This window comes from Miniopterus natalensis, chromosome 6 (assembly GCF_054644295.1).
Source record: "Miniopterus natalensis isolate mMinNat1 chromosome 6, mMinNat1.hap1, whole genome shotgun sequence".
Taxonomy (NCBI): Eukaryota; Metazoa; Chordata; class Mammalia; order Chiroptera; family Miniopteridae; genus Miniopterus; species Miniopterus natalensis.
In genome coordinates, this window is record NC_142086.1 from 2,852,946 (window position 1) to 2,879,898 (window position 26,953).

General features: G+C 56.2%; 1 protein-coding gene across 1 annotated transcript in view; it reads right to left on the reverse strand.

Moving 5' to 3' along the window:
• WNT7A (Wnt family member 7A) overlaps positions 1-26,497 on the reverse strand; it is a 61,912-nt gene extending 35,415 nt beyond the window's left edge. Inside the window, exons 1-3 of the mRNA XM_087817848.1 lie at positions 26,350-26,497; positions 21,908-22,134; positions 3,505-3,776 (exon numbers count right to left, since the gene is read on the reverse strand). Coding sequence (XP_087673974.1) covers positions 3,505-3,776; positions 21,908-22,134; positions 26,350-26,420 — 570 coding nt within the window. The 5' untranslated portion in view covers positions 26,421-26,497. The remainder of the gene's footprint in view (positions 1-3,504; positions 3,777-21,907; positions 22,135-26,349) is intronic.
• Positions 26,498-26,953: the final 456 nt, after the last annotated feature.

The window sequence follows — 26,953 nt, forward strand, 5'->3', positions numbered from 1 at the left end:
TGGGGAGACTGAGTCCTAAAGTAGGGATGGGGCTCAGAACTAATGTATACTAAACCTTCTATACCCCAGCCTAGGCAGCTGTCCTTGCTCCTGACCCCTTGGATATGTCTGGGCCCTCAGGTGCTCTGTAGCAGAGGAGGCGAGGCTGGGAGACCACCTTCCTGCTGTGCTAGGTAATGAAGGGCCAGTGGGGACCATCGCCGGGCCTCCGTTTGCACACCCACACCACAAAGGGGCCAGACCTGTGGGTGGTCAGTCCTTTCCTTGTGTATGTTGGGGAGTCCCAGATCCCACCTCTTAGCTATGGAAAATACATAGCACCAGGTTGAACTGCTGTTCCCAGGAGCCATCCACAGGGGTCCTCACAAACCAGAGTGGAGCTGGGCCACACAGCAGGGCCCTTCTACTGATTTTTCTGAGCTGAGAGTGCCCAGCCTGCACTCAGTCCCCACCCCTTTTTGATTCTGCCCAGGCCTCACTCTGCCTTCCTGGAGTCAGTATCTACGACTTCTGCCCCTTCCCAGTCCAGAGCATCAGTGGTTCCCCAGTGGCCATAAGGCACTCAGCCATTCACTGTCCACAGAGTGGTTGTGTATGCCAGCCTTGGGGTGCTGTGAGTGAGGCACTTCAGGCTCATGATCTGGTGTGGAGGGGGCTGGGGGAAGAAAGCCCAGGAGCAAGATGATATCTGAGAAAAGGTTAGGAAGGAATTGAAAAGGAAGCTTGCCTGAATGGGGACATCTGAGCTGAAACCTGAACAGCAGCCACAGAAAGATCTGGGGGGACAAGTCAAGGCTCTCACTCCCTGGCCTGGCAGGTGACCTTGCAGGCTCTCTGCTGCTGTGACCCACAGATCTGCCAGTCTGGGCCCCTGAACTTGCCCCAAGCCCCCACCTCTGGGCCTTTGGCCACTGCCTCCCCACACCACACCTGCCTTCACCTCTCTTCCTTGCCTAGTCAAACCTCACTCATCTTTGGGGGTCCACCTCCTCCAGGAAGCTCCTGAGGTTGGTCTTATAACATCTGGCAGCTTCCAGTATTTGCACCACCAAGAGCTGCCTTGGATAGCAACCACAGCCCTCACACTCCTGGAGCTGTGTGGCTCATGAAACCCTCTCCCACTTGATACACTGAACCTTTCTCACCCCAAGCTGAGAATTCTCTTCTTTAATTCTCACGGTGGCCCAACTAGGTAGCCACAGATAAGGAAACTGAAGCTAGAAGAGGGAAGCCTCTTGTCTTCCTTTCTCTGCCCCCAGGGAGGGAGAGCCACAAGAGCCGGAGGAAGCCTGTGACCTGTGCCCTAAGAAGTGGTTTGAGCACAAAAACAAGGAGAAATGATAGCTGAGAAGCCTGGAGGGGTGTACTGGCCTGGGGAGCTCCCAGCCACAGGACTGGACAGGTAGTGCCAGACCAGACCTTGCCGCTTGCCCCAAGACATCATCCTGGGGCAAGCCAGGTGAGTGGCTCTGCTGGTGTGACTCACCCTGGACTCCTGGGAGGCTCTTCCACACGGGATGTGGCCAGGGGCTGGAGAAGAGGAGGGAGGGGTACCTGAGAGCTGGAGGAAGGGCCAACTTTTCCCCTCCCACCCATCTGCAGGTGGGGGACCTTGCTCCCCTCCCAGGTGTGCAGGCTACCCCTCAACACCACTTACCAGACAGACTCCCTCCTGCGTTACACTTGCACAGCTTGCATTCACAGCTACCCTGTGCTGGGGTAAGTGCTCTCCTGCCTTGACCCCTTCCCTCCTCACCCCAGCCCTGAGGGCGCTCCTGCCAACAGCGATATCCTTCCTGGGAAGGAGGAGGTGAAAAGCTGGCATCTAAACCAGGCAGCCCTCTGATCACCATGCCACAGCAGTGTGTGGTGTGCAAAGAATGCCAGCTTGAGAGACAGGCGTCCTGGGTTCAAATTCTGACACTGCTCATTAACTGTGGGACACTCAGCCCTTTACTTAACCACCCTGTGCCTCAACTTCTTCACCTGTAAAATAAGGGTAATGATGCTACTGTTCTTAGAGGTGCCTTGGGAATTAGGTGAGCTGATATATCCAGAGCTAGAAGACTGCCTGGCCCACAGACGTGCTCTAGCAGAACAAGGTATGTACCACTTTACACACCTGCCCCCCACACTGGGCTCCGACAGCCCACACCCCGCCAGGAGATCCACATGCTGAAGCCTCTGGTGACCCGCCTTCTTTTTTTACCTTTTCTACTGGTGACTATCGGTTTGAAATGCCAACAGTTAAAAATGAAGCGATTGTACATAAAAATCTGAGTCTAACATCAGGGTCTGGCCACAGGGGGCTGGCCTTCCTGCCTAGCCACAGGGCCGGAGCCCAGCTGGTGGCCCCGTGAATGGGGTCTGCATTCCTCGGTTTAACACAGCCTTGTGCATGGTGTCCTAGGTCCTTGTCACTCTTGCTCCTCTCCAGCTGCCCTGGGCACCCGCACTTGTGGCCTCGGTGGTGTCAGCACAAGTCCCGTCACTGCGGTGGTCTGTCCCCACCCAGGCAGCCCGAGCCCTCCCTCTCCGTCTGTCCTGGCTCCACAGAACTCCCAACGTCTGGGTCTGCCCCCTCCCAGCACCTCCTGGGCCTGGGGGTTCCAGGAGGGGTTCTGAGCACCTCAGCCTTCAAGGGCACTTCGGGGCCCCTCCGGACCTCGGGCTGCAGCCCAGGCACAGCCGAGCCAGGCAGCGCTGAGGGTGCCCCGGGAGGCCTGGCCAGGCCGCCTCTGTGCCCTGCTTCCCGGGATAACGAGCTCCCGCCTCTCCGGGCACTCACTCGGCACCTCGCGACTGTGGCGTGTCCCCACGCGGCAGGGCCTCCGCACCCCCGGGCCCTCGCGCTGCACTTGGGCCTGCAGACCACCCGCCCCCGCCCCGGGCCGGCAGCATCTCAGGGGACGGCGTCCACCCCTCCGCCTCCCATCTCCGCTGGAGGCATCCCGGGGCGTCCCGGCTCTCTGCCAAGCTGAGCTCGGGGCCGGGAGCATCCGCGGCGCCGACGGAAGGGCCGCGCCCCCTGCTCCGCGCGCCAGGCCGGGCGCGGGCACGACTGCGGGTGGGCGCGGCCGCGCAGGGGGACTCCCGCCGGGGCGCCGCCAGCGCCCGCACAGCGCCCCCCTCGGGGACGGGGCCGGCTCCCTCCCTCCGGCCCGACGCGCACCCGCTGCCCGACGGGCCCCGCCCCGCGCCTACCCCGCGGCCCGCCCCGCGCGCCTACCCCGCGCCTCGCCCCGCGCGCCTACCCCGCGCCCCGCCGCGCGCGCCTACCCCGCGGCCCGCCCCCCGCGCCTACCCCGCGCCTCGCCCCGCGCGCCTACCCCGCGCCCCGCCCCGCGCGCCTACCCCGCGGCCCGCCCCGCGCGCCTACCCCGCGGCCCGCCCCGCGCGCCTACCCCGCGCCTCGCCCCGCGCGCCTACCCCGCGGCCCGCCCCCCGCGCCTACCCCGCGCCTCGCCCCGCGCGCCTACCCCGCGGCCCGCCCCGCGCGCCTACCTTGCGGCCCGCCTCGTTGTTGTGCAGGTTCATGAGCGTGCGCGCGTTCTGCTTCACCTCGCGCGCGTCCACGAAGACCTTGGCGAAGCGCACGCCGTAGCGCACGTCGGCCGAGCAGCCGCCCCACTTCCAGCCCTCGTCGCGGTGGAACTGGCCGTGCTTCTCCTTGTCGCAGCCGCAGTCGCTCAGGTTGCCGCGGGCGCAGGCGGCCGTGATGGCGTGGGCCACCCCCGCGGCGATGATGGCGTAGGCGAAGGCGGCCTCGCGGCTCCCTGCGGCGGGAAGCTGCGCTCAGGCCGCGGCCAGGCCCCGGCCGCCCCACGCGGGAGAGCCCGCGCTCGCCCTCCCGCCTCCCGGGGCGCCGGCGGGGCGGCGGGGGGGGGGGCCGGGCCGCGGGCAGGGGGCCCCCGCCGCGCCTCCGCCGGCCCGCGAAGCGTCCCCGCGGCCCCGGCCGCGCCCCGGGCAGTGTCCCCCGCGGCCCGGGCCGCGCCCCGGCTTCTGTAAGAATTGGTGTGGGAGTGCTCTTGTTATCAGAGGAGCTGTGCGTATATTTAAACAGAACTAGTGGTTTTTTAAAAGTTTTGAGAACTGAACGAAGGAGCAACTGTGTGAGTTACACTCTGAAGGGAAGGTCTCCATGGAAGTTGTATGATTTTTAGACTTGTGTGCCATCAAATATAGGTTAAAATATGAATTCTGTGAATCTCTGTTTAAATGGGAACTCTTGGCCTCCTTGCCCTAAATGAAAGGCTGGTATTTTAGGTTGATTATTTTATTGTAAATCAACCCATCCTAACTTAAAATTTGGTTGAATGCTTTTCCTGTTAAATGTTCAAAAAAATAAAAACTAGAAGTTAAAAAATTGTAGCACTCTCCACTGGGTGCCTGGCACTCAGCCCTTGTTCTCTGTTATTACTGCTGAGTGTCACCTGCCACTCGCAGGCTCACCCGCTCCTCTTCCCCAGCCCGGGAGCATCTCCAAGGAAGGCTGGGGCCTGGCCCCTCCATATCTGCATCCTCAGGCCTCAGTCCAACGTAGAAGGCAGGGGCTGGGGAAGGGGAGAGAAGGCTGCTCATAGGGTGGACAGGAGCAGGCACATTAACAGGAAGGGGTAGTAGGGGGTCTGGGGAGCTGCTGAGAAGTCGCTTTCCCACAGGTCTTCCCAGCTATTTGAAGATGGCCCTGCCGGGTGGTGATGGAGCTTTTAGTGGGGGTGGAAGGGTCCTGAGTAGCTAGGGTGCAGGAGTGCTGCCACCCACAGTCTTAGCCTCTCTGGGCCTCAGTCTCTACACCTGCAAAATGGGTTTGCGAGCAGCGTCTACTGCACAGGATGGAGATGAAGCACAGCACTCTGTGGGAAGCCCTGTGTGCAGTGTGAACCCCCAGTGAGAGTTCAGCAAGTTCGCTTTTGGAGCCAGGGCAGGGTGGGATTCAGGGAAGGCCCCTGGGCCAGAGCAGGCCAATGAAGCAGCACTGAGCAGGCATGAGAGGGTGGGCAGAAGTGTTTCAGGATGTTGGGATGAAAAGGCTTAAGGTGGGGGAAGAGGTGGGTAAGGCAACCTCCAAGTTGCTTTGAGCCCCAGGTCACTCAGACCCACACTCAGACACACCCTTTTCCCACCCACCCATCATCTACCTCATGGCCACCCTCACCTGGGCTGCTAAGATACAGACAATCTGTACTCCCCTCCCCCCACCCCAATTACCATTCCCCAACCACCCCTGCAGACACATAAGCTGTTCATCTATGGTGCCCAGGCCGCTTTGCTCTGACATTCAATGCCAGCCCATCCACAGCACCCATTAAAACGGGGGCTCAAATTCCACCTGCACCCCACACCTACCAGATCCCTGACTCTGCACACATTCTCACATTGGTATTACACACCACATGTGTGTAACGCATGCCTGACAGAGGGCCTGGGACAGAGCCACACTGACAGGGTAGCCACAGGGTGGACACACACACACAGGGCTGACAATTTGGCAGGTTGGAGTCCAATGCTCTGCTGGGCTCACAGGAAGGCGAGAGAGCCTGTGGGGCAATGTGTTGAAGACAGCTGATCACCAGCAGGGCAGGTAGGAATGGAGTGACCATTTCCAGTTGCTGGGCTCTGGGAAGGATGGAGCTTTGAAATTTAAGGTCACAAAGGCAGGAGAACAGTCCCACTGAGGCAGGATATTGGAAAAGAGCACTTAATGGACAGACTCACAGGGAGGGCCGATTGGAAAAACCCCCACCCAAAGCTGGGCAACAAGCAGGTGGGACTGATTTGGCCAGAACAGGAAGTGGGAGAGTGAGGGGTTAGCAACCAGAGTCTCCTGGGACCTGCATCTTCAGTCCTGCCTCTGCGCAAGATTTAAATTTGTTCCCCTGCATGTTCCAAGGGCACCCAAGCCAAGAGGGAAGACTGGTCCCAGGTCAGTGATTCCCTGAAGGGGAACAAAGATAAAGTCCTGGGCAGCAGGTCTAACTGCTCCAGATGTCAAACGGACTGGTAAGAATACGCTGGGGGGAGAACCAACAGTGAGATTAGACACTCGCAATGTCAGGAAAAAGAATCGTCAGAAAGTATAAAGGGAGCAGGATGGGTGCTGGGCAGTCCTGTCCCATCACTTCCTAGCTGTGATCTTAGCTGAATCGCCAGCCTCTCTGTGTTCCAGTTTCTCTACTATAAAGTAGGGGTGCTAACCACCCACTCATTTAGGGCTAGAAAAAAATTAACAAAGGTAAAGCACTGAACACAGCCTGGCATGAGAAAGTGTCCCCAGCTGTTGGATTCACTGCAATTTCTATGGATAACAGTAGTAACAGTTCTTTATAAGACAGCTGTGAGGTAGGCAGATGTCTTCCTTTATCTCCATTTACAGTGGAGAAAACTAAGGCCAAGGGAAAGGTCTCGCTTGCTCAGGCCACCCAACTGGTGGGCTGCAGGCTGAGCTGCAGACTCTTCCTCCAGACACTCCCTACAGACCAAGAACTGTCTCCAGGAATTCAATGACTCCGAGAAAGGAGACTGGGTCCCCTTAATCAGAATGGAGTATGCAAATGAAGGGGTGGGGCCTGGCCGATCCTCTGCGACTTGCCTGGCTTCCGGCTCCTTCCAGCAGGTGGGGCCAGGGGTAGGTGGGGCTGTCAGCCCAACCCCCTTCCTGGTGATTTTGTGCACAGGGGCTCTACCACCAAGTGATGACCAGTCCCTAGGGTCTCTCTCGGCCCTGTGACTATGCAGATGATGAGGGACAGACACTAACTAAACACAACGATGATGGCTCCCTTCCCATGAAAGATCCTCATCAGATCCCTTGAGGTGGGCCAAGGGCAGCTGCACCGCAACACATTTAACTCCCCTGGGTTCAAGTTGGACCTTCAGACCAGAGTGAAGTCTCATGATGGGCCACCTAGCTGGCCCTCACCTCAGCACCTGCTGAGGAGTGAAGGTGGTGGCCTAGAGTCTGAGAAATGTTGAGGTACCGTCATTCTTGGCTTCAGAGCTCCCAGGGACCCAGGGACTGGCTGCTAAAGTCAAATGCTTCCAGATGCTAAAGGGTCACTGTTGACTCCTTCACATCGACCTTGACATTGGCCTTGCCCACCAACATTAAACTGATACTGCCCAGTCCCACTTCTCTTTTCCCTCCAACACCAACCACTGAGGAAACAGCCCTGTATATCGGCTGTGTATCTAATGTCAGGCCCGGTCAGCTCTTTAGGCCTCTGTTGTTTACTCTGTGAAAAGGGGATAAAAGCAGCATCTAAACATCATGGGGTACTGAGTGGGCTGGGTCACACAAGGAGGGGAAGTTGCTGAGCACAGCAGTGGGCGTGGAGCAGGTGTTCAGTCAACACTAGCCATGGTGGTTGTTACCACTATGTCCCATTTCGCCACATCGTGCTCCGTGATACTTTGAAGAACAGGTCAGCCTCGTGCAGAAGCAAGTGTATGGGGCTGACCCAATGCCTGTCTGCCCGCCCACACGGATTCGCAAGGGGACAGGGGCCCATCTGTCTTGCTCCCAGTTTACAACCCCCACCATGCTGTGCAAGGGATAAATGAGCGAGCGGACCCGAATTCCAATTTCAACCCTGCCAGACAGAGCAAGTCACTGAACCTCTCTGGGCCTCTATTTCCACCTCTGTTAATATCGGCAACTCCTTAGGAAGAAGCATCTGTCCCCCATCACGTGCCCTGTGCTTAAATAAACAATGGTATTGTAATGATCACAGTGGATGAAATTTCAGGCACTGCTGGAGGTACAGAGAGGAACTTGCCCTGCTGTAGTTTTCTTCACAGTCTCCCTTCTGTTTTGGATTTATTTGCTTATTGCCTGTTCCCCCTCCAAACCTACCACCTGCATTTCCTCTGGAATGTAATTTCCTTGAAGGTGTCACTTCGTCATGTTCCCTGTTGTGACCTCAGGGCTTGACAAGCAATAAGTAGTCACTCAGTAAATATTTGTCAAATGAATACGTGAACGAATGAAAGCAAGCTCCAAACTGGCCAGCAACCACGTGGCCTGTGTTTAGTGCTTCCACGCGGGTGCTTTGGAAGACACGCTCATCTGCTGCCAAGGACAACAAGCCAGCCGAGGTCCAGGGGGCTCTGCGAGGCGGAGTGGGCAGAAGGGGCCACTAGGCCAGCCAGCGCCACTGCCCCCAGGCTGTCAGCACAGAGCTAGCCAGAGGCTTGAGGTTTGGGTTTGGTTTGTGGTGGGCAAGAAGGGTGGAGAAAAAATAACATTTGTTGACCACCTACTATGTACCAGACTCACATTTGGCTCTCTGTGTGGTATTTCCCGTTGGCTAGACATCATTTCTCCATAATTTTACAGGTGAGGAAGCTGAGGCTCTGAGAAGTAATGTCATCCACGGAGGCCACCCACCTGGTAACCAGCCGGACAGGGATTCTGGGCCCAGATTGGCAGTGTCTTTCCTCAGTCCCAGCCCCGCTCCCGGCCCCTTGCTGCATCTGAAAGCTAACCATTCCTTTGGCCTAAGGCATCAACTCATCAAAATGCCTTTATTTCTGTCAAGAGATGCCACTCCATTGTTATTAATTGACACTTTCTTAGAGGTAATTTCTAAAGCCCCATCAACTCAGATGAGCTAAATTTGCTAAACCAAGAACAGGGTTTGATGGCAGTAAAAGAATCTCAGAATCTCAAAATCTCAGACTCTCAGGTGAGAGGCCACACTGAACTACAACCATCCAGGCCTTCCTTCTTCACCCACCCCAGGTGACTAATAGCTCCTGTTTTATCGATGGGGAAACTGAGGCTCAGAGAGGTGACCTGCTGGCAGAGTCAAGGTGCAAACCTAGAGGTCACATGCTGTTTCTAACATCCAGAGCACTCCCAGACCCCGACCCAGGGGTGCTTCCAGGAGGACCCCCCTTTACCTGGGAACACTCCTCCCACTGGGAGATTTGCTGAGAGCCCCCTTGTTGGTCTCTTACAAGATATTTGTAAGGGTGGCTCAAAGATGCCTGCTCCATTGATGCAGAATTGGAGACAATATACCCAAAGGCACATAGTCCACAGTAAGCACAGAAAAGCCATCCAGTTGCTCACTCTTAACCAACTCACTTAATCCTGCAACAGTCCTATGAGGTGTGGGCCGTTCTGATTTCCATTTTACAGACACAGAGACTGAGGCCCAGAGAGGTGATGCAACCTGCCAAGGATTCTAACATGGTCTGCCCAGCTCCAGCACCGGAGCTACTCTCTGCCTCAAGGACATGATACCCACTCCAGTCCTACTGACTGCAGCCCATGCTCTTTCCTGGATCTACCACATGGCGCCAGTAAGCAGCAGACACTGGGCTTGGCCATTGTTGACCATGCGCCCTCCAGGTCAGACCTACCTCTACCTCCTGCCCCTGACCACCCACCCCTACCTCCTGCCCCCTGACCACTCACCCCTACCTCCTGCCCCCTGACCACCCACCCCTACCTCCTGCCCCCTGACCACCCACCCCTACCTCCTGCCCCCTGACCATCCACCTCTACTGCCAGCCCATGAGCAGAGGAAGAGCCTCCATCAGAGCCAGCCATCCCCTTGGTCTCCTTGACTGAGCCATGTGCCTTATTCCTTCACTCAACAGATATTTCTTAAGCACCTACTTTGTTCCAGATACCATGCTGGGGGCTAGGAAACTGACAGGAGGGATTTAGACATGCCTTGACTTTGTGGGAGACAGATAGGGAGATCAAATCACTCAGTAGCAGCTGAGGACTCTAAAGAATGTAGAGCAGGACAGTGTCAGAGCAGGAGCACCTGGAGTGGCAGCTTCTGAGCACAGAGGAGCCAGCTAGGAGGCTATCTGGGGGAGGGAGGAGAGGACTCCAGGACCAGGGACAGACTGTGCGATGGCCCTGACACGGTGCAGTCCTGTGGGAGCAGGTGAGCTAGGGCTGTGGGGGCAGCTGAAGCTATAAAGAGGGCAGTGGCAGGCCCTGCTGGCCCCAGCCATCCTGCCCCGGGCAGAGGCCCTGATGTCCCTGGAATCAGAGAATAGACTCCCAGAGCCCCAGATATGAAGCCCATGGCTGCTGATGGAATGACAGTTTCCAGAGGGTCAGGAAACTTGCCCAAAGTCTCCAGTGACTCGGCGAGACCAGGGTTTCCTGGCCCCCAGGATGGAATCCCCACCCTCACCTCCATCACAGCCTCCTTAACTCCAAACCCACCCACATGGCCAAGAAAATGTCAATCTGGAAGCCCAGGTGGCTTCAGCTCAGAACTTGAAAAAAATGGAGCCTGTCAGTCTCTTCTCTCTTCTCCTATTCAGCTGGGTGATCCTGAGCAAGGACTCTGCCTCCTGAGGCTCAGCTTCCCATCTGTGAAATGGGAACCACCAGGGGACACTGCCAAGTTGCTATGAAGGTTCAATGAAACCCCTGTGTGAAGAGCCCAGGCCTCTAGAAGGTGCGCAGTAAAGATTGGTATTAGCACTGAGCTTTTCATGGGGAGCCCGGCGGACGCCCTGTACACCTCCCAGGTCCATAGCAGCCCAGCGGGCACAGAGGAAACACGCTGCTGTCCAAACTGCCCAAAGGTTCCACTGCACCGCCCTGAGCAGCCATTGCAAATGGCTCGCGCGGGAATGTTATCTGGGTGTATTTACGGTATCTTACTGGAAACCACAAAGTGCATTGTATTTTTTTCTTTTTCTATTTAAAGCCAATGGGTCAGAGAGTGAGCAATCTGCAGTGGCACAAGCTGAAATACATGATGATGTGGAAAATAGCAGATGGAAAAAGGTGGCTTTTGCCAGCCCTGTGGCATGGCAGTTCACACCCCCTGGGCTCCACAACTAGAGAGACTCTCCATTAACAGCCAGAGAAATGGGGGAGCAGTATCTGGGCTGAGCCTGATTAAGATAATGGGCCCACAGAGATGGGACTGGTGGGAGGGGTGGGCAGGTGCAGGCCCCCAGCCTCCACCCTTGTCTCCTACCTTGGTTCCATCCAAGGGTCTCTCCACCACAGAAGGCGGGGAGAACACTGCTGACCACCCATCAAGGGTCAACGCCTGCCCCTCCTGCCTCCGTGCCTTGGCACATCCTATTCCTTCAGCCTAGAAATGCCCTTCCTCTCCCTCTGCAACGTAACAGGCCGTGTAGCCCAGTGGTTTCAGAGCATGGCCTGGGAGACTGACAACCCTGGGCTCAAATGCTGGCTCCACTTCCCAGTGGCAGGGCCTCAAGTGAATTAACTGACCTCTCAAGGGCTCAGTTTCCTGATTTATAAAATCAATAATAAAATACCTGCATCCTAAGGTGGTTAGGAGTAGGTAAACCAAGGCACACGGCAGGCCCGCACATTACCTGGTAAGGGATTAAGGAGCAGTAGCTCTTATTAGACAGGTGCCTCCTTGGTGAAGCATAAGGCAGTCCCAGGGCCCCAGGGTCCCTCCCATGAGGGGCCCCCTCTGCCTGGGGCCCAGCACCTGAGCCATCCTCACTTGTACTGAATTGAATTATCTGTCTCTTCCCACTAGATTGTGGTAACCTGGACTATTTATCTGCAAAGCCTCAACAGTGGATAAATGAATGACTGTGGGTGTACAAGTGTGTGAGAGTGTGTGTGTGTGTCTGTCTGCCCATCATATGAAAACTGGAAAGAGAACATTATAACAAAAGACTTATCTCAAAAATAGTGTCAGGAGAACTAAAAGAGGATAATCTGAGGCTTGCAAAAGAAATGCAAATGAGAGAAAATGTCTTTGTTAGCTGTGTTCTCAACAAGAATAGGGAAAGAAAAGGTCTTTGCAAGATGGTGTATTGTTAAGAAATGGCAGAAACTGGAGCTGGCCCCGCCCCTGGCTTCTGTCTCTCTCCCCAGAAAGGTCCTCAAATCCCTCCCTGCGAGCAGGCATTATTAGCTCACTGGACAGGTCCTCCATCCACTCTCACAGCCCCAGAGGGGCAAAAGGACGGATTTGTGCAAGGCACGCAGATTTCCAGGCGAGGGATCCTAGGCCCAGCTGTGACCCCAGGGAGAGAGGGCAGCCGCTGAAGGGACTGCGCAAGAGAAGTGGTGACAAGCAGGACCAGAGCAGAAGCCCAGAAATGCACCAAACTTACTGGTCTGTAGAGGAGGGTGGACCCCAGGGCCTGAATCCTAGGTCATCTGTGCCCATCCCTGGAAAAATCCTGGCAGGGAAGTACCAAACCGGAGGTCATGAGTGTTTGGGAAAGAACGCAGCTGCCCCAGGCGCACACATCCGGAGAGCACCATTCCTTTGTTGACAATAATGCTGGATACACAGCAAATTTCTACATGTGCTAAGAATCTGATTACCTTCCTACATCCTGTCTCTCGCCTGAAGGGAGAGAAACTCTTCTGACCGTGTTCCCCGCCCGCCCCCCGGCATACCCTAGGCTGGAACGCAGAACCCTGCGGGCTGACTGTCCCCACCTCTCCCTCCAGCCTCTTCTGCCTTCCCTACCCCCTCCCGCAGTCCAGGGTGCCCATCTCTGGACCCCTGGCTCCTGACTGCCTCACACCTGACAGCTTTTCTGGGCTGCTCCCCCCCCCCCCCCCGCCACACCCTTCCTCTCCTGGGTTGTGAGTCAGCCCATGTCAGTGACCCTGCAGGCAGCCTTCGCAGGACAGTCCACCTGCTCATCCCCCAGTTCCTCCCCTCTTCTACCAGATCCCAAGCATGTTTCAGCCCTGACTCCCCACCGGTCAGGGAGCTGCCTGAGGGCTGAGCCAGTGGCTGATTCATCACTCGGAGATTCTAGTTAATATCTGTGGGACAGATAAATAAATAGAGTGGACAATGGGGCTGGGGAACACGGTGTGTGATCCCATGAACATTCAGTTTATATGAATTCAGAAAAATGCACTTAGGGAAAAATAAATAAAATACTGTACGTGTGGGGATGTAAATCGGTGCAGTCACTATGGGAAAGAATATGTAGGTTTCTCAAAAATTAAAAATAGAGCTACCTACCCTATGTCCAGCAATTCCACTTCTGGGTATGTACGCTAGGAAAACAAAATCGCTATCTTAAAGAGAGATCTGCACTCCCACACTCACTGCAGCACTATTCCTAATAGCAGGACATGGAAACAACCTAGGTGTCTACTGAATGAATGGATAAAACAGAGGGGGTAATATGTGCAATGGGATATTGTTCAGCCAAGAAAAAGAATGAAATCTTGCCATTTGAGATAACATAGATGGACCTAGGGGACATTTAAAGTGACATAAGGCAGATAGAGAAAGACAAATACCATATGATTTCACTTATATGTGGAATCTTAAAAAATTTCAAAAAATACTACAGATATATCTGCATTCTATATTGTGTACCACTATCTATGCATTATACATCCACGTGAATGTGTTACTGCACTGTATAGAAGACCAGGTATTCTGAGTTTGGAGGCTAATTTAAGGGACCTTCAAGGGTAATGTTGACTAGAATTCCATCTCACCATCCACATCAATGTCAGAAGCTAGGGTGCACCTCCGCTGTGCCCTTGGGAAAAGGTGCTGGGCTTGGGGTAAGTGAACACATGGCAGTGGATTCCTGGTTGGCATGAGCATGGTCAGCCTGAGAGGGTCTCCAGAGCAGTGTTTCCTGATGTGGATGGCTCTGGAGGGCAGCTCCACCAGTGTCACTGAGTCCAAGGTCGGTGAAGAGTGGACCCTCAGAGGAAGCCTGCTCAAGCAGCTGGCTTGTCTGCAGGACTTTTCAGAACCTTTAATATGCTGGTGGAAACTCTGGCTCTCTTGGGCACGCAGTACAGTTCACAAATTTATCATCCAAGGAACCTCCCTTTCCCCCAGAGAAGCTGGTGGGGGTGGGAGGGAGTGGAGACTAGCATTCTGCTAAACAGACCCCGGGAACAGGTCCTCTGAGCCATGCCATGGGGGAGGGCTTTTCTGAGGCCTTGACTTAGCATTTTTGTCCCATCTGAAGTTGATGCTGAGGTGGAAGGGAGAGCTAAAGGAATGCTGGGCTAAACTGGATGAAAGTGAAAATGTGCAGGAATGAATGTTGAGTCTTATATTTTGGATCAGAAACAAAAAGTACAACAGAGAGGACCGAGTGTTTCCTGTGTGAGGTGCCACCCAGGTCTGGGGGTCAGAAGATAAACAGGACCTGGGCCTTGTCCTCAGGGACTCAGAACAGCTGTTGGCACACGGGACACAGAGGAGCTAAACTGCCTGGGAGTAACGCATTTCCTCATGTGCTTCCTGAGCACCTACTGTGTGCCAGGCACGAGGGATCCAGGAGAACATGGCTGACAGGCCCTGGCTCCGTGGACTTCCCTGCGGCTGGAAAGAAGACAGATGTTGGACACCCCATCACAGAGTAAGCAAAGTCGCTTCTGAAATGGTGAGTACTATAAAAACAGCAGCAATGGTGAATGCTGGGGGGGGGGGGGGGCTGTCTCGGCCAGATGGTCAAGGAAGGCCTTCTGGAGGAGGTGGCATTGAGTGGAGACCTGCACAATGCTGGGTAGGCAGGTTACCTGCCATCACTCAGCAGCTTCTCCCTGTCACTCTTCTGTTCCTCCTCCTGCTCCAGAAGGAACTGGGGTGGCTCTGTCCCCACATCCACTGTGCCCATGGTGACCATGCCCTCATGTGCCAGGCACTGCGTCAGAGAACTTTGCTCCCTCAAAAAGCTGCCTTCTGGCCTCCGAGACAGATGATAACACCTCAACTGTGATTTATGGTGCACGTGCAGTGTGCCAGGCCCGGCCGAGTGCCCCAGGGGAATAAGGAATCTCCTCCCCCCACCTGAGAGATAGGCAGTTATCACTGCCATGTGGTCAAGGTCCTTGGCTGGGAAAAGAACCGAGCAGGTGGCTGCAGGGCTGAACCGTTACAAAGCTCTGCAGAAGGAGCAAATACAGCAGGAGTGCGCGCTGCAGTAGTCAAGGGATAGGAGGAAAGTACGGCCAGGCGAGGGATGGGCAGCGACAGGCAGTCCACCTGCACACGAGTGTCATGAAGGCTTCTCGTGGGGCGGCATGTGAGCCCAGAATGGAAGAACAGAAAGCACCCGGGCAGAGGGAACAGCAGGGCAAAGGCCCTGAGGTTGGAAAGACTTTCGCTCGCTTAAGGGTTGGAAGAAGGCCAGCAGGGCTGGGTGGACATGGGGTTGGGATGCAGGTCACGGGGGCCTGTCAGTATTTTATTCCCAGAGCAATAGGAAAGCACGGTAGGGTTTTACACAGGGCGGGCCGTGATGGGAGCATCACGGGGAAGGTGCTACGCTGAGTGGCCGTGTGGAATGGGGAGGCGAGGGTGTATTAGGAGGGTAGTTGTCTGGGCAACAGCTCTCTACAGATGGAGGTTTGAACGCGGAGGTGGTGGTGCAGGTGGTAAGAAGTGGACAGACTGGGAGTCAAAACAGTGAGCTTAGATTAGCAACTGGACCAATAGTTTCTCCCCATTCCACTCTGCCTCTTCCCATCCTATTGCAACAAGAATCAAAGCAGGTTCCCCAATTCCTTGAGCTCATCCTCATGAGACAGGCAGTGGGCCTCCTGGGAGGGGCAACAGGACATCCTCTGATGGCTCTAACCCGGAAGATGCCAGGGTCTTACATCCTGTACCATGTTGCTGCCACCTGGCAAGGTGGGCCACGTGACTCTTCCTGGGCTCTGCAGACCGCAAGTCTGAGATCAGAAAGGTGAGGTACTTGCTCAGTCACCAGCAAGGTAGTGGCAGGGCTGGGATGGACACCTGGCTGTGTGACTCTGAGGGCAGTACTCGTTTGGCTGGCCACAGCCCAGCAACAAGACAAGGTTCTCAAGTTCAAGGCAGCCTGGAGAATCTCGAATCTCGCAGGCTCACGAACAGAAGAATCTCTCAGCAACGGTGAACTACTACCGACCTCAGTCCTGCCACAAAACAGCCATGTGACTTTGGTGAGCTTCCACCTAGCTCCAAGCCTGAGATGAAGGCCTCCTTTCCAGAGTGGATGAGACCAAATGAGGTGATACGTGAGGAAGGCTGTCTCAGCTCCTGGCCCCTACCGGTCCTCAATGAAAACATAAAAGACAAGAGAGTGAAGGCCCTCATGACCCAGCCTCCGGGGGGCTGCTGATCCAGCCCCCATACTGCTCCCTGCACCACGATACAACCACGAAGGCCAAACTGGGGGAGATCACACCCCCATGGAAAAATGGGCAAAAAGCATAAATAGACAACTCACAGAAGAGTAACCATATACAGCCAGTAAATGTAGGAAGAGACTTCAACAGCATCACGTCTCAGGGAAGTGAAAAGCCAGATGACAGTGAGAACGCATTTCACGCCCATTCCTGGGCAGGAATGAAGAAGTCTGGATGATCCCGTGTTGGAGAGGCCGTAGGTCAACACTGCTCGCTGGTGGGAGTGGCACTTGACACAATCACTGTGGAACTCAGGCTGACATTCATACCTGTGACCAGCAATTCCATTCCTCTGGCTACACCCAAGAGAAATGCACGCACATGGGCGCAAGGAGGTCTGTGTGGCACTGGCACTGTTGGTGACAGCAATGCTTACAGACAGCCCAGATGCCCCGCGACCTGAAGCATGGGTGCATGGATTGGGTCTACTTACCACAGCTAAAATGAATCGACAGCAGCTACGAGGAAGATAAATGAGTTTTATTAGTAGTGAGTGAAAAAGTGCCAAAAGGTTGCAAATAGTGTGATGCTTTCTTTTTAAAATTAAATACAAATAAAATCAAATAATTGACTTCTGGGGACTATATCAGTATGATAAATTAGACATAAACAAGCAAGGAATAGAAAACCCAAGATTCAGGAGAGAGAAGGTAAAGCCTGGGAGGGAGAGCAGCAGGGGTGCTCAAAGAAGTGGACGTAAATTACCTGTCCTTCTTCTAGGTGTTGTGCTGGGTGGTACACTCAAGGGAAGGGGTATCGTTGGATTATTTAAGAGAAGAAAAAGCCTGGACATTAGTGAATATCTTCTTCAGCCCCCAAGGGCCACACTGGGTAGCAGCTGATAAAGTTGCTGTGGGCCACACACCAGGCCCAAATAATCCCTGGCATTTTAAGACCCCTGAATAGGAAGCCTGTCAAGTAACCTGAGGCTAACGACACCCTGCCTCCCGAGGCTGCAGACCCCCGCTCGCCATTCGCTCAATCAAATGTGCGTATGTTTATACCGCTGTTCCTCCACCTGGGCTCCCATTCACTGACTAGTGAAATTCTCCCTACCCTTCGAGACCCAAGTCAAGGCCCATACCCACCGTCCAGCCCACTCCCCCCTCGGAGCCTCACCTCTGAGCACCACCACACCCCACATGCCTTCCCCTAGTGCACTGACCATGCTGCACTCTGGCTGCTCATTGTTACGGATCAAATTGTGTCCCTTCCCAAATTTATACCTCCCAGTACTTTAGAATGTGACTGTGTCTGGAGGTCTGACCTTTAAAAGGGTGATTAAGTTAAAATGAGACCATTAGGGTGACCCTAATCCAGATTGACTGGTACCCTTACAAGACGAGGAGATTAGGACACGGAGACATCGAGGGCAGGCACAGGGAAAAGGCTGTGCGAGGGCACAGTGCGGGGAGAGCCATTTGCAAGCCAAGGAGAGAGGCCTCAGAAGAAACCAACCTGCCAGCACCTTGACCGTGGACTTCTAGTCTCCAGAACAGGGAGGAAATAAATGTCTGTTCAAGCTGCCCAGCCTGTAGTACTGTTACAGCAGCCCAAGCTGACTAAGAGACTCAGGAGCCATCCTGCTCCCATGAGAAATGGTCCGGGTGGGGCTCCCAGGCCTGGCCAACAAAAGCACTGTGCCCTTGGCCACTGTGATTGGTGTGGATGGACACACAACCAGAAGTTAAGCCCTGTTAGCTGATCCAATCAGAGTGAACCATAGGACTGTGCAGGTGCTGCCAGAGAAAGGTTAAGGCCTTTCTGTAGGACTTGAACTTGGAAGTTGTGGTGCTGATGATGCAAAGGCCATCTTGCTGCCCCAAGGGGTGGTTCTGGGTTGGTAGAAGCCAACATCACCTTTGGTCCAAGCCATTCTGAAAGTCAGCACCACCCCTGACTTTCCAGTTACTTAGGCAACGTGAATCCCTCTCCTCTTCTGAGGTGGCCTGAATTGGGTTTCAGCTTAGCATCCAAGAGGACCTTGCCCATGGCTGTCCTCAGATCTATGCAGCAAAATCTGGAACACTCAGAAGGCAAGACAGAGCCAAGAAACACCGGCAGAGCCGGGGGCTGGAGAGGAGGCTGAGGAGATGGTGGAAGGAGAGTCTTTAGGTCTCAGCACGGGATGGGAAACCTACACCGGGGCTAGCTGCCCACTCCAATGTCAATGTTCCCCTTCCTCCTCAGTCACAGATCCTTAGCTGGTCTCATAGCTGTTCTGAATTAAAGACTATATTTCCCAGCTTCCCTTGCAGTGAGGTATGGTCATCTGACTAAGTTCTAGTCAATAAGATGTAAGTAGAAACAAGGGTTGGATCTTCTAGGAAGCCTCTTCCAAGGTGGGAGATGTGTCCAGCTGTCAGCAGTGTGAATTTGAAGGCCAGAGCTCCCAATCTAACACCAGACTCCTGATCTCTCACCTCAGCCAGGCAGCCCTTGTTGACTGGTCACTCCCAGAAAGAGGCAACCCCATGGGAGCAAGAACACCGATGAAGAGCCCAGAAAGCCTAAATTGGAGGCTTGCCTCTTGCTGTCCTCAAGCAGGATACCTGTTCACACACGAGAAAACCAAGGCTCAGAAGAGAAGTGACTTCTCAGACTTGCAGGAGTGGGATCCAATCCTGATCTCATCTCCTCTGCTCCCACTACCACCTTAGAAGGGGAACTCCTTCCTCAGTGGCTGTTGGGTTGTCAGTCTCCCTCCGCCCTGGCAGCTTGCCCCTGAAGCAGACCTCCACTGCTATCACTCAGTCCACAGCCACCGGTCACCTCCTGACTAGAAAACTGTACCGGACTCCTGACTCCTCACCCCTCCACAGTCTTTCTGCTCTGAGCAGCCAGAGCAATCCTGCTAAATCTGAAGTCGGATCCTGCCACTCCCTTGCTCTCCATTCACTGGAGGTAAGTCCAGAACCCTGACTTGGCCTGACAGACATTGCACTGTCCAGCTCCCGGCTCCTTCTCTGACCTCTGAGCCTTCCTCTTTCCCCTCTTTTGCTATTCTCCAGCTAAGCCTCCTCGCTGTTCCTCGAACACACTCCTGCGTCAGGGCCTTTGCACGTGCCATTCCCTTTGCCTGGCATGCTCTTCTCCCGACATGCCTGAGGCTCACCTCCCTCATGGATCCAGAGGCCTTCCCGGACCACGCAGGTTGGAACAGCAGCGCCCAGCCATGGCGGGTGAAGGCATGAGTGAATCAATGAAGGACAATGAACACATGAATTCTGGACCCACCCTTTAATTCCAGAATTCCTACTAGATTGAATCACACAATGTTGTCGTTTTGTGGGCCAAAAACCATTGAATAGTGGCTATTTTATACAATGTGACTTACTTTGGCAGTCACGCCCATGGTCAAAATTCTCCAGCTTCTCCTACCACTTAGAAATTCAAACTGCTCAGACTGACCACATGCCTCCTGGCTCTGGCTCCATTCTCCTTCAGGCCCAGGTGGGGCTAGCCCATGGGTTTCCTTGGACTCTTCTGCTTGCCTGAATTCTCTAAGACCACCTCTGCCTACCCACACCCCCACCTGAAGAAAGCTCCTGGCCTCAGGCCTCTGCTCCTGCCCAGCGTATGCTGGCAGGTGTACTGGCAGCAGCCCCCCGCCTCCGCCCGCAAAGGATACCTCAATTCTACAGCTCTGGCGCACTGGGGGCGAGGCGTGCCCTTGGCTGGCAGTCCTCCCAGCGTCATACCTGCTGCTGCACCCGAGCAGGCACTATTACTCAGCCAGCAATGGGCCGGCTGTTCCCAGACTGCAAGCTGCGCTGGGACTAACCCAGTCCCGGGAGACCCTGACACTCACTTCTGCTGCCCTTGGGCAGATCCCCTTAGTTTCTTCATAACTGAAATAATGTCAGAGCCCAGACCTGACATTATGCCAGGGATGAGAGCAAGAGAAGGCAGGAAAACCACAGGTAATGACAAGGGGAGGTTCACAAAATGGTGATTTCAGTGACCTAAACTGGAGTCTCAGTGTTGATGCCATTTCTGGGCATGAGCTGAGGCAGTGCCCTCCTTTCTCTGGGCCTTGGCTGTCCATCTGAAAAGTGAGCCCTGGCACTGGATTGTCCAGCCAAGAGGGGGAACAAGGGCAGGATCCTACCCCACAAAGACGTGGAAAGGGAATGCATGCAGAGAGGCCCGCAGGAGGCCGCCCCCACCAGCCTCACCCTGGACCTGGGATCGTGTTCTGCAGTTCCCGCAGGCGCGAGCAAGAAGGACGCTACAGAATGTGGTGACAGGATGAGACCTTCTGCAGGACCGAGCTGCTGCCGCTCCTCCTCTCAAGAAGGAAGGGAAAGAAAACATTCAGTGGTGCGTGTGGCAGGGGTCCCGACCCCCAAGAGCCAGCATTCCCAAAGGGTGAGGAAGAGATGCACGCAGTGCCAAGTGCTTGGCTGATGGGATGGGGCTTCGCGGTTTAAGGGGCTTTAGACAGGAGGCAGAGGAGGCTCTGTGAGGCCTGGAAGCTGAGCGGGGGCCATGCACACAGAGGATGGGGCTCAGGAGCATGGGCTATGGGAAAGGATCTGAGGCAGAAGGAGCTCCTGGGGCTGCGTTCCCAAAGCAGGACCCAGTGTGATATGTTTGGGAAAGAGGGTGAGGTTGGGTAGGCAAGGGGGAGGGGGAAATGGGGACAGACAGGGGCAGAGGTCAGCAGTTGGGATTTCATTCTGATCCCAGGGTTTTAAACAGGGAAATGACAGGATCTGATTTCCATTTACAAAGGATGACCTTGCCCGCAGGATGGTCTGCAGGAGGGTCAGGGGGCAGCGGGTTGATGCGAATGGGATGGGGGGACCTGGGAGCCCAGATACGCCAGCTCTGTGAGCCAAGAGGAAGGAAGTGAGGACTTAGGGCAGTGGCTGGGTTCAGGTGAGTTTTCGTAATGAGCATTGGGTTTGCTGACGTTGGGCTGAGGGAGGAAGAGAACTCAGGGTACCCTCTGAGCCAGGCCAGGGGAACCACTCCCGACCAAAGCGCCCCAAGGCTGACCTGACCTTCAGGGAGGTCCACAGCTCAAGCAAGCCCACAGTATTCCTGCTCCCCAGTCCAGATGCACACAAGCAAGACACACAACACACTTTTCCCTCACTAATCAGGGCCTCCCAGTGACCAACTCCTTTCCACCAGGCTTTTCTCATACTGGTTTGAAAACCAAGTGCATGGCCTGACACTCTGTGCCTGCCTGTGTGTATGCATCTATGCTCTTACGTCCAAGCAACACACAGGGCTTACAAACGGAAATGCCCACAGTGGCCAGGCAAGTCATATAAGGGTGGATATAAGGCGGATAATAGGGAGTGGTGGGGACTGTGGTAGTGAAGGGGCTGCCCAGGCTCCACCTAAAGGAAGCTGTGTTCTCAGCTCTCGCCCATAATGACTATGTGAATACGTGTGTAAGCTTATTTTTCAAAAGAAGTCAGAAATTTGTATTTTTAGGTAAAATAGCTAATTTTAAAATTTGGGCTTCAATTTAAAAAACAACATAAGCGCTGTATCAGCCAGCTAGCATGCAGGCCACTGGTTTTCAACTCTGCCACACGCGGCTGCGGTGGTCTAGATTCAAACCAGAGAGCCGAGGCTCATCAGGAGACCTGAATTCAAGTCCTGGCCCCTGGAGGATCCTATGCTGGGGTCATCCCAGCATTCGGCAGGGGAGCAGGTCCCAAAGGGCTCCCAGGAGTACTCTGGTCTCCCCACGGCCTGTAAGACCCTGTTTGCCGAGTCCGGGTGAGCACGTACCCACTTTGAGCTCCTTCCCGAAGACGGTGCGCTCGCCCAGCGCCGAGCAGTTCCAGCGGCCATTGCGGAACTGAAACTGACACTCGTCCAGGCCCATTTGCGAGCCTTCTCCTATGACGATGATGGCGTCGGGCCGGCTCTGGCAGATCGCCCGCTGTCTGGGGGCCAGGCCTGGGATCTTGTTACAGATGATGCTCGCGCCCAGAGCTACCACCGAGGAGAAGCCACTGGAGCAGGGGACACAGAGAGAGGGAGCATTAGGCGGGCGGGGGGGGCATGGCCTACAGGTCCTCCCTGGTATCCAGCCCTGGCCATCTCCCCCTACAGCTCCCAGCAGGAGTCTCCCACCTTTCTTGGTACTGCACCCCCAGCCCAGGTTTATTCATCTGTGATCTCACATCGGTATCTGTGCAGTGTGTGTATACAGTATTAGTGAGGCTTGATCTCCTTTTCCGATAGCAAAAAATAAGACGATGTATGGTAGATGTAAATGTTGAGTGAACTAAGCAAGCTGCCTTTGTAGTTAGGGTAGGATTCAATTGAAATGAGATTTTAAATCATGCAAATGAATCCCAGTATTGTTTAGAAATCATCTCTATGTGGGAAAACCACACTTTCATGCAGCTGTTGCCCCTGAAAGGGTGGTGGGTACCCAGATATTGATTTAAAAAACAACTGTTTGTATGTGTTATATACTCTCTAGTCTGTATGTGTATATTTTATTACCAAAAAATACTTAATGAGAAATTGTGAATAGAAGTTCTAAGTATTTGTTCCCTGCGTGCCAATGGAGTACATGTATCCCCCTCTGGACATGCCTGGCCTAGAGGAAGCTTATGCCTGTTCTGGTGAGAGTCATTCATGAAGAGATCCATATCGGACATCTATCAGGCGCCAGGCACTATGCTGGGAGACAGGCAAAGGCGCTGCCCCGAGGAGCTACGGAGGCCCTTTCAGACGCAATGCACACTGTGATAACTACCTAACGATGCTGTGATGGCAAGTAGGGGTGGGCTTGGGAGGGAAGGGGCGGGGCCACTTTAGCTGGGGTGGTCAAGGAGGGCCTCTCTGAGGAAGGGAAGGGACAGTGAAGCAGAGACCTGACTGGCCAGCAGTGGAAAGGTCTGGAGAAAGTATTATGGGCAGAGGGAACAGAAAACTCAAGTCCTAGGAAGGGAACAAGCTTGGGGCTGCCAAGAAACAGGCAGATCCATAGGAAGTGATGCAAACCAGAGCTTGTGAAGGAGGACAGTCTGGGGACAAGAGATGACTCAGGGCTAGAATGTTCTCAGGTGCATCTGAAGCATCTGAAGGGCATAAGCATGATCCTGACAGGATTTCATCTCTCGAGCCCCACGGGAGAGGACTATAGGATGCCAGGGCAGGAGCAGGGAGAGTGGGCAGGCAAGAGGTGGTGGTGGCCTAGCCTCTGTGGCAGTGGTGCGGTGGCTGCAGATGGAGCTGACCAAATTGTACGGACTGATGGACTGACGGATGGGATGGAGCTAAGGGGAGACACCGGGACGGTACAAGAGAAAGACAGGCATCAGTGTTTTTCATGGATACCTGGCCCGAGGGTGGGGCCATTTCCCAATATCAAGATAACCCCAAATAGGCTCCGATTGTAACCCTGATGACACAGTAGTCCTTCCTTTACACAAAGATGGCCCACTCAACTGGAGCCTACCTTGAAAGCGATCTCACCCCAGACATCTCACTCCAGCTATAATAATAAGAGCTTCCACATATTGAGGGCCATGGCCAGCCAGTGGACTAAGTGCCCCACGCTTTCCATCCTGGAGCTCAGGCATGGGAAGTTGTCCTGGAAGTGGGGCTTCTGAAAGCGCAGCTACCCTGTGCCAACAGCACCAGAGATGAACTGATCCCACTCCTTCCCAGGTGCATAACTGACCACTCCTGTCCTCTTTCCCTCTGCTCCGGCCGCACACCAGCCTTCTTCCTGCCTCAGGCCCTTTGTCCTTGCCGGTTCCTCTCCCTAGGGGCTTTCTCACCCCCTGAGCTTCACGTGCTTGGCTTGTCATCATCCATGTGGCCTCAAGAGTCATCTCCCTTACCAAGGGAGCTAGGGAACCTGCCTCCCCGCCCACCCCTCCTAACTTTCCATCATGATCTCTCTTTTGTTCACTTAATACTCTTGCTACTCGCAGTCCAGTCCTCTGAAATGTCTTAATGTATGTGTTTGTTTTTAATTTGTCTGCTTACTTGTTTATTGCCTTTCTCATTAGACTATGGGCTCTTTGAGGGCAGAAAGGCTGTCTGCCAGCTCACTAAATCATTACTGAATAAATGGATTGTGGAGCTTCAAAAATGTCACTTACAGTGAGCACCTGCTTCCCAAATATGCACTGACTGCATCAGTGAACTTTTGTAGCGTCCCTACTATGTGCCAAGTCAGTGTGGTGGATGCTGTCACACACATTAGCCCACCTGACCTTTCTAAACAGCCCTGTTGGTTGGGCAGGACTCACCATAACCATTCACACGTCTGAAAATTGGAGTTCACACAGATTGAGACATGGAGGCTAGCAGATGATGGATTTGGAAGAGAAGCTTGGCGAGAGCTACCGACCATTCATCTCAGCCATTAAGAGTCTAACACAGAGCCAGAATGTTTGAAATGTTTGAGGAAGAGGTGGCGTAGAAAGATAAGCGGAGGTTCTGTCCATAAGTCAGGAGGAATCTTTGAACTCCTACCTGGCCACAAGGAAATTCCTATACCAGCAGAGAAGTGTAATAATATATTAGGGTCAAAAATTCATTGGAATAATAGTCTAGTATCTGAGAGGTCAGAGCTAGAGCGCCATCTCAGTTTCCTTCACCTACTAGCTGTGTGACCGTGGGCAAGTTACATGCCCTCTCTGTACTTCCATGGCTAAAATTAGGGTAATGACAATTAAGCCTCACCTCATAGGATTGCTATAAAAACTGAACGTATTAAAACATGGAAAGTGCTTAGAAGTTGCTGTTGTTAAAGTTACTATTGGATCTGACTGTCACAGGGGCTAGTGCTCCTGTCACTTGACCTACCCAGATAAAATAAGAACACCACAGCTGCCCCGCCAGCAGTCCTGAGCAGAAGGAACCAGGCACATCTGGGGAGCCAGAAGCCCCTTAGGGACTTCACCGCTCAAGCCCATTTTACAGATGGATGCCCCAAGGCCCAGGGAGCAGCAGGCCCGGCCCCAATCTCCCTGCCACTCCTCCCGACCGGGCCTCGCCGGGCCGCAGGCCACGGAGGTCGCGGCGCCCGCGGGCGGCAGGGCGGGCGGCCGGGAGGCTGTTTTCCGTCGTTTCCCCCTCTCTGCCCTCCCCGGGCCCTCCGCCCCGTTTCTAATTAAAAAGGAGATAAAGCCGCGAGCGGCCAGCGCCAATCGCCGGACCAGCTTCCCGGATGCGGGGCGCGCGGGCCAAGGTGAAGATTAAGGCGCGGACAGAAAGCCGCCGGGCGCGCTGCGGGGCGGCTGGGAGGCCCGCTCCGGGCGGGGCGGCGGGCGCGGCGGCGGCGGGACACAAAGGGCCCCCCCGCCCCGCGGCGCCCGCGCCCCTCCCCTGGCGCGGCGGGCGACCCGCGGGCGACGGGCAGGCTGTGCGCAACCGGCCGAGCGGGACCCGAGCGCCGCGCGCGCCGCCTCACGCGCAGGGGCTCCAAGTACAAAGGGCGAGGGGGGCGGACGCGCCCGAGCCCGCAGCCCAGCGCCGCCCGCCGCCTCCGCCGAAAGGCCGCGCCAGGGGGCGGCTCCGCCCCGCCAGCCCCGGCGCCCAGGTTGGGGTGGGCGCCCGCCCCGGGCGCTGCCTGCGGGCCGCCTCCCCGCGTCCTCGGGCCGGCGCCCGTCCTACCTTTGTGCGGGTGCTGCGGCCGGCGGGCGCCGTCCCCTCGGCCCGGCGAGGGGCCCCAGGAGCCCGAGGCGCTCGGGAGCGCGTGGCGCGGGGCTCCGAGCAGCGCTGGCGTTTTCCTTCTGCCTAAGGACGCCCCTCCCTCTGGGTACCTGTTCCTGCGGCGCTGCCCGGGCTCCGGGAGCCGCTGTGCCCGCGCCTCGCGCGCTCTGGGGCCGAGCCCCGGGAGGGCTGCGGTCCCGGGTCGGGCTCCGCGCTCCTGCTGGACCTGCGGTCCCCACGCCCGGGGCCGGGGCCCGGGACTGGCCCCCCGCGGCAGCCCGCCCTCTGCTCGCCCCCACCGCCCGTCCCGGGTGCCAGGCTGCCCCGTCAGATGCCCTCGGGCGGCCGGTCTACCCGCCGCGCCTCTCGCGTACGCGCACCCCGGGGCGCCCCCGGCGGCGGAGGGGCTTCGTGCCCCCCCCCCCCGCACCCTGCCCGCCCCGCCTCTCTGGGGGCCACGGAAGTGGGCGGCCGACGGCGCGGGGCGGCAGAGCCTGTGGGGCGCCTGTGCCCGCCCCCGGCGCGGGGCTGCGGGCGGCCCTTACCCGAGGCGGAGGTAGACCATGCCCAGGCTGAGGAGGAGGTGGCCCAGGCAGCGCCGCGCGTTCCGCTTCATAGTCCCCGCCGGCCGCCGGGGCCGCGGGCCGGGCTGCGCTGATCCCGCGGGCCGACCGCGGCGGGACAATCCGCATAGCCCGCCGGAGGCGCGGGCCGAGGCGTCCCCGGGGCCGTCGCTCCAGCGCCCGTCCGCGCACGCGGCGCCCGAGCCCCGCCGGGAGCGCGGGGTCCACGCAGCGGGAGGAGGGAGGAGCGAGCGCACCGCGGGGCGACGCGGGGCTGCGCGCCAGCTGCCGGTGCGACTGTGCGAGGCGCGGGGAGCGCGGGGACGCCGCCGCCCGCCCGGCCCCTCCCTCCCCCCCGTCCCTGCCCCGCCCGCCTCCCCGGAGCGCCCGCCCCGCGCCCCCGCGCCCCCGGGACCAGCCGCCAGCCCCGGCGCGCGCCCGCGCCCTGCCCCTCGCGCTCCCGAGGCGCCCTCTCCCGGCTCCGGGACGCGGCGCCCGGCAGGGACGGTGGGAGTGCGCTCGGTCCCCGGAGGTCGCCACCTCGCAAGTTGCGGGGCGAGCGGGCGCCCAGGGGCTGCGCGCGGAG